We start from the raw sequence: 5808 nt of genomic DNA, 5'->3' as shown, positions 1-5808 counted from the left end.
TCTTCCTCTTCTTCATCTTCGTCCTCACTACAATAACGGACTTGTATGGCTTCAAGCCCCAATGATGCACGTGCTAGCCACGCTAAAATCTCTTCTTCTCGCCTCTCCCACTGATTCAACATACACTTCCTTCCGTCAAGAGGTGTTTCCTCCTTCTGTGTCTCTTTTTCTTCATGATCATCGTCGAAAAGACTCCTGCTCATACCTTCTCGGTGTGTTTTTCTTATAGATGAACAACTCGCACTCCTTTCAGGGTCAGAGGAGTCACCCGGAGATCTCTGGTCTTTGTTCTTCTTCTCCTTCTCATTCATGCTCTTCAATGACGTCTTTGTATTCAACTCTCTTCGAATCTTTGCAAGCAGCTTCCCGCAATTCACTACGCCAGGGGTCGAGAAAGATGGCCACTTCCCTAAAGCAATAGCAGCATTGAGAGCGAACTTCTCTCTTTCCTCCTCTCTCTCTGAGTCACACAACGCCACCCTCCTATTGTTATCATCCTTGTCGATAGCTGGTACTCTTCCCTCCTGTTGTTCGTATGCGCCGGTTTCTCTCTCCAAGGCAGAACTGAGAGAGACATTACCAGTATGTGTATTCACCGCCTCATCGCTTGCATGCAACGGCGGCAGATGAGTCTCTTCGAGATGAGATGGAAATCCGTGAGAAGACGAGCAAGAGGACGAGGCCGTAGCACTTGTCTCAGCTCTTTTCCCCTCTTCAGATCCAGCGTCTACGCGCTTTGGAAGCATCCTTAAGGTGTCTACTGCAGAGTGCCTGTGTACTTCTTCACGAGCAAGAGGACGGCTTACTTCGCGTGCATTTCCGTCTCCTCTCTGTGTGCTATTAGCAGTGTTTCGTTCTTTTTCTCCTTCTTCTGACTTTACCGTACGGTCCGTGTCTTGCCGTTGTTGTTTCTTCATCGCCTCGGCTCGAGATAGAGCCGCGGCGCCCGCTAGCATGGATGGATGTGCAGTCGAAGAAAGTCCCCGCAGAGAAGCAGCAGCTGTCGACGACGATGACGAGGAAGAACAAGACACTGCCGAACTTGAAGAAGACATAGAAGAAGAGCTCTTCTCCATACGATCACTTCGTAATGCTTCAAGAAGACTAGGAGGCCCTCTTGCAACGCAACTAACATAACCTGTATAGAAGCGGCCATCCATATATGCTCGACATCCTTCACCTTCCTTGAACTGAAGAAGCCGTAACAATCCCCGGTTTACATCAAGGAGAGGAACGAGATAATCTGCACCTCCGTCACAAGAAGGAGAGAAATGAACTTGAAATCTTCGACCACGAAGAGCTATCGGACGCAGAACTTGAAGTGTCAAGACAGCAGTGATCATTGGCAGCTCTTCGTCCACAGGAAGACCTAAGTAGAAAAGACGCCAGAGACGCCACCACACTCAAACGCAGAGAAATACAAAGGCCGAATCTTTCACGTTGTTCTTCACAACCTGTAAACCCGCCTCCGACACGTCTCAACCCTTAACTCCATGCACATAAGACATGTGTACAGAAAAGAAAGGAATGAAAAGACATCTTCTGTTTAGCTTCTCCTCCACCAGTCTGTGTACATACATACAGTACCGCTCTCTTCGAGCCATTAGAATGCACTTCGACAAAAACAAAAGACGAAGAAGAGAGGAGAAGAGAGAGAATACCAAGACAAGTTTTTTCTTTGCTGGAAGAGAAACGCGTTTATCTGCAACGCGCTTTCTCCCTATCAACGACCCCTGCGTGCAAACCCGTTGAGGAAGAGGTATATATACATCTGTATGTGGTTACCGAAACATGGAACTTCTCTGTTGACTACAGTTAGAGAGAATGTTGGTTCGTCCAAGTATAGAACCGTCAACTGAGTCAAGCAAAGGCGTTCCCTGTGTCTTTGATTGCATGTTACAGAAGAAAAAGAGTTCACTATGGGGAAGGAAGGTACCTAGGATGAAAGAGAAGTTCGTCCACCAGTTCTCTCTCTTCCTTTCCTCAGATCCCTCACACAAGAAAAAAGAAGACTTTATCTCTCTCTTTCTCCCTCCTTTCTTTCTTCGCATGTCTTACCAGGAAATTCAAAAGAGAGACCTTCAACAAAAACATCACATGGGAGAAAGAGCTCAGGCTGCCAGACTTGAATGCGATCATGAGGTAGAACAGGGTTTTGATGAAGCTGAGGAAAATATCTAAGGAGATCACCTAGCTGCGGGACGTACACTCCAACACTTGTAAAGCAGCACGGTGGCCCATGGGGGGGATGTCGGCCTTTGTCTTCATATGAACAAGACAGAAGTAACGTAGACAGCCTTCTGATATTCTCATGCCTCATCTCTTTCTTTTCATCTACTTCTCCATTTAACAGAACGGGAAAGGCTCGTTGAAAGAGAGCCACAGCATCATATTCTATCATCCGTCCCTCTTTCACACAACTTCTCTCCGTCTCTTTCCTTCTCGATTCTTCTCCTAGACGCCCGTTTGAAGACACAGCACGGTCACTTGTTAGTCCTGTATTCTCTCCCTCATTCTCCTCCCTCACATTCCCCGTGTCTTTATTCCTGCTCTGTATCTCTTCACAGGACTCAAGAAGACGCTCTTCTTTCTCTTGCGACGTTTCTTCTCCTCTGCGGACCGCTTCCACAGAAACCTTATACTCATTCTCTACCATCTCTTCATCCGAGAAAAGACTCTTGGCATTGTCCCCTGTTTCTACAAACTTGGCCGTGTCGGTTTGTGTACCACCCCCGCCGTCACTCGGAGTGAGTTGAAGTCGATTCACACCTGTCTCTATAGTGCAAGCGGCGGTGACAGTCTCTCGATGGCAATAAGCTCCTACCGGAGGAAGAGGCTGCTGTGGGGAATCCTGATATTTCGTCAAAGAGTTACTTGATTTACTTCTCCCTCCTTGATAAGGAAGAACTTTTCCAAAGAGACATGCACCCGACAGTATACATCGATGCGAGGATGAGAGCCATGCACGCGTCTGTGCAGAGAGAAACACCTCTCCTGTTAGATAGGGGATTAGAACATCTGCTTCATGACGTGCTTTTCGACATCTAAGAAGACCAAGGGACAAACAGAAAAGCAAAACAACCGCACTCGGACTCCTTCTTATTTTTCTCTCCGCATGCACGAACACAACTATACAACCATAACTAGTGCCGATCCACCTAGGAATGTACACGCACGCCAAGAAGGTGAACTGCGAATGCAATCTACCCACGGGAGAAGGATACAAGACCGACATCTACCACACAGGCCCTCGAAGGAGGGATGGAGGGACAGTGTCTGACGAAGACACGGCAGGGAGAAACGAAGACCCTCAATGAAAAACGTTCCGGTACCAGCGGCAGCACGTGTGTGTGCACTAGGAAGCATGTCTACTACAAGAGACATCCTCCCTTGACATCTCCAATCTCAAACACTGACACAGGTATTGAGAAGCTATCTAATCCGATAGCAGAGAGAGCAGTGGAACGACTATTCAGTCATCTCTCCGGGACGACAACTTACGAGAAACAGAGATAACGACCAAAGTAGAGAGAATCCGGTAGACAGCGGGTTCGCTGATAAGGAGAGAGTTTCTGCGCAGCAGCTAACGCAGAGAGTTTGGATGTCTTGAGGGAGGTCTTCTTCTTTTCATCGTCCTCATTGATAGCCTTTCCTTCCTCTTCTAGGAGACAGCCACCGTTGTGGAGTTCACCATGACCGCCGCCATCACGACGCATGTTCTCCACAGTTTTCGTGTGAGATAACACCCCAGATGAGTAATACGCTTTCAAAGAACAAGGATAGTGAAAGAACCGCGGGCACGAGACACACTGAACGGTTGCTCCCTTCAGTCCGCAGAATCCGCACCGACGCTGCAGCGATTCTTCTAAGAGAGTCTGAATCGAGACAGAAAGAGAAATGAAGAAAAACAAGAGAAAGCAAGTCATCAAAAGCCATGACACACTCCTACTTCAAAGCAGCATATCCTGAATGGACGGAAGATATACGTGTTACACTATGTGAATACAGTGGTGTCTTACAATCCCTGGCTATACTAAGGAGAGGAATAAAGACAAACCAGCACGCAAGTCTTGCCAAGGACGAGAGAGATGCATGCAGCAACAGAAATATACCGATCTATGCTGTTGTCAAGAAAAGCGAAAGGGCCTTTGCATACACCTAGAGCGATATGGAGGACGCAAGAAATAGGCACAAGGGAGATGCCTACCCAAGAGCTGATCTTCTTATTAGAAAGCAAAGATATGACGATTCATCCCCTGCATGTACACCACCCCGCACTGCGTACGTAGTACACCACACAGTGGAAGCAAGTAGAGAGAGAGACGTGAAATGGAGTGGTCAGAGAGAAAGAACGCATAACAGCTCGACATACACAATGGGGGAAGAGAGAGCTGGCTAGCATCGAGATATTGAAAGAGTCATGCTTTGAAAAGACAAAATAAGAAGGAGCGTTTCACTGCTGTAAACTCTGATACTATAGAACGGGTCACGTCTAGGCTTGATCAAAGAGAAGCCAACTTCTGGAAGTACCTTAAGATTGGTGAAGCCTCTGGCATGACAATCAACATCTAGTTGAGTCATACTCATAAGGCATCTCACATGCATCCATACACCTCCCTGATGGCCGCTCCCCCCCCCTGCACCTCCGCACCGCGACGAAGAAGAGCTATTTCCCTCTCTTCGAAGATCTCTTCGACTGCTGCTGCTACTACTACTACTGCTTCCTCCGCCTGGACACTTGACAGTATTCAACTTCACATGAGGGAGAAATGGTCCTACAACTTCTCCCAGTTCAATAGAGACGACTGGTGTATCCAGACGATTCTGTGATACTTTTTGCTGAAGAATCTGTGATCTTTCTTCTTCACTCTCTCCATCTAAAGCTTCGAGGACATTCAGAAATCGATGGTCAACGGTAAGGAAGTGTTCCAACGAAGATCTACATAGCTCGCAGGTGTGGACTATTCCACATAATCCGCACTCAGGACGCGAGGACGCCGTGGTTAACAGCGTTATCGGAGCAGAGGCAGAAGAAGATGAACAAGAGGATTGTAAAGGATGATGAGAAGAAGATGAAGAAGGTTTGACCAGCCGAATAGATGACGACGAAGAACAGTCGACAGATAACGAACCCATCTGAGGGGGTGAAGGGCTTGATTGGGAATCTTCTCTCGATGCTTCGGTGCTTGATTCTTCACCTTCAGGAGGTCCGATAGCAACACGATCTCTCTCTTTTCCGTCGTCTCTCCATTCTCCCTCTGCTAAAATTGTATGCTCGACTCTTCTATTGTTCTTAAGATTCTTCCATCCGTGTGTGACTTGATCCTTGATGGCGTGGAGAACGGCATCGCCAGCAAGTTGTCGTATCTCTTCTGCGGCTTCTCTACCTAAATCCTCTATCTCCATTTGACTAGGTGTATGTACACCCCCCTGTCTTTCTCCATCCTCCTTCTTCACAGATAAACTTTTCTCCGATCGAAAGACGTTCTTTCCATCAGGTGTAGCTAAGATACCAATGAAACCGAATCGAGATCTTCTTCTTCTCCTTCTTTCTTCATCTTGTGTGCCATGTGCACTCTCCTCCTCCTCTCCTTTTCTTTTAGCATCTTGCAGCTCTTCTCCCATCTCTTCTAGCCTTCTCCTTCTTCTTTGTCTTTCTCTCTTTTCTATTTCTTCTTCTTCTGCTTCTCTATCCTCCTCTCCATCACCTCCCATCTCTATCTCTCTCTCGCTTCCCCCAGATCTTTCTTCTCTCTCTCCATGTAAAGAGAGCTCTAGCTCTTTCGTGATCTTCGCTTCTTCTCTTCT

At 47.2% G+C, this 5808-nt stretch overlaps 1 protein-coding gene across 1 annotated transcript in view; it reads right to left on the bottom strand.

Annotated features, from left to right (window-relative positions):
* CSUI_000595 (wd g-beta repeat-containing protein) overlaps nucleotides 1–5808 on the bottom strand; it is a 10261-nt gene extending 4453 nt beyond the window's left edge. Inside the window, exons 1-4 of the mRNA XM_068060829.1 lie at nucleotides 4531–5808; nucleotides 3502–3875; nucleotides 2059–3044; nucleotides 42–1369 (exon numbers count right to left, since the gene is read on the bottom strand). Of these exons, the coding sequence (XP_067927191.1) occupies nucleotides 42–1369; nucleotides 2059–3044; nucleotides 3502–3875; nucleotides 4531–5715 (3873 nt within the window). The 5' untranslated portion in view covers nucleotides 5716–5808. The remainder of the gene's footprint in view (nucleotides 1–41; nucleotides 1370–2058; nucleotides 3045–3501; nucleotides 3876–4530) is intronic.

This window comes from Cystoisospora suis (genome assembly GCF_002600585.1).
Source record: "Cystoisospora suis strain Wien I chromosome Unknown contig_225, whole genome shotgun sequence".
In the NCBI taxonomy this organism is placed as follows: Eukaryota; Apicomplexa; class Conoidasida; order Eucoccidiorida; family Sarcocystidae; genus Cystoisospora; species Cystoisospora suis.
This window is presented reverse-complemented; position numbering and strand designations above follow the sequence as displayed.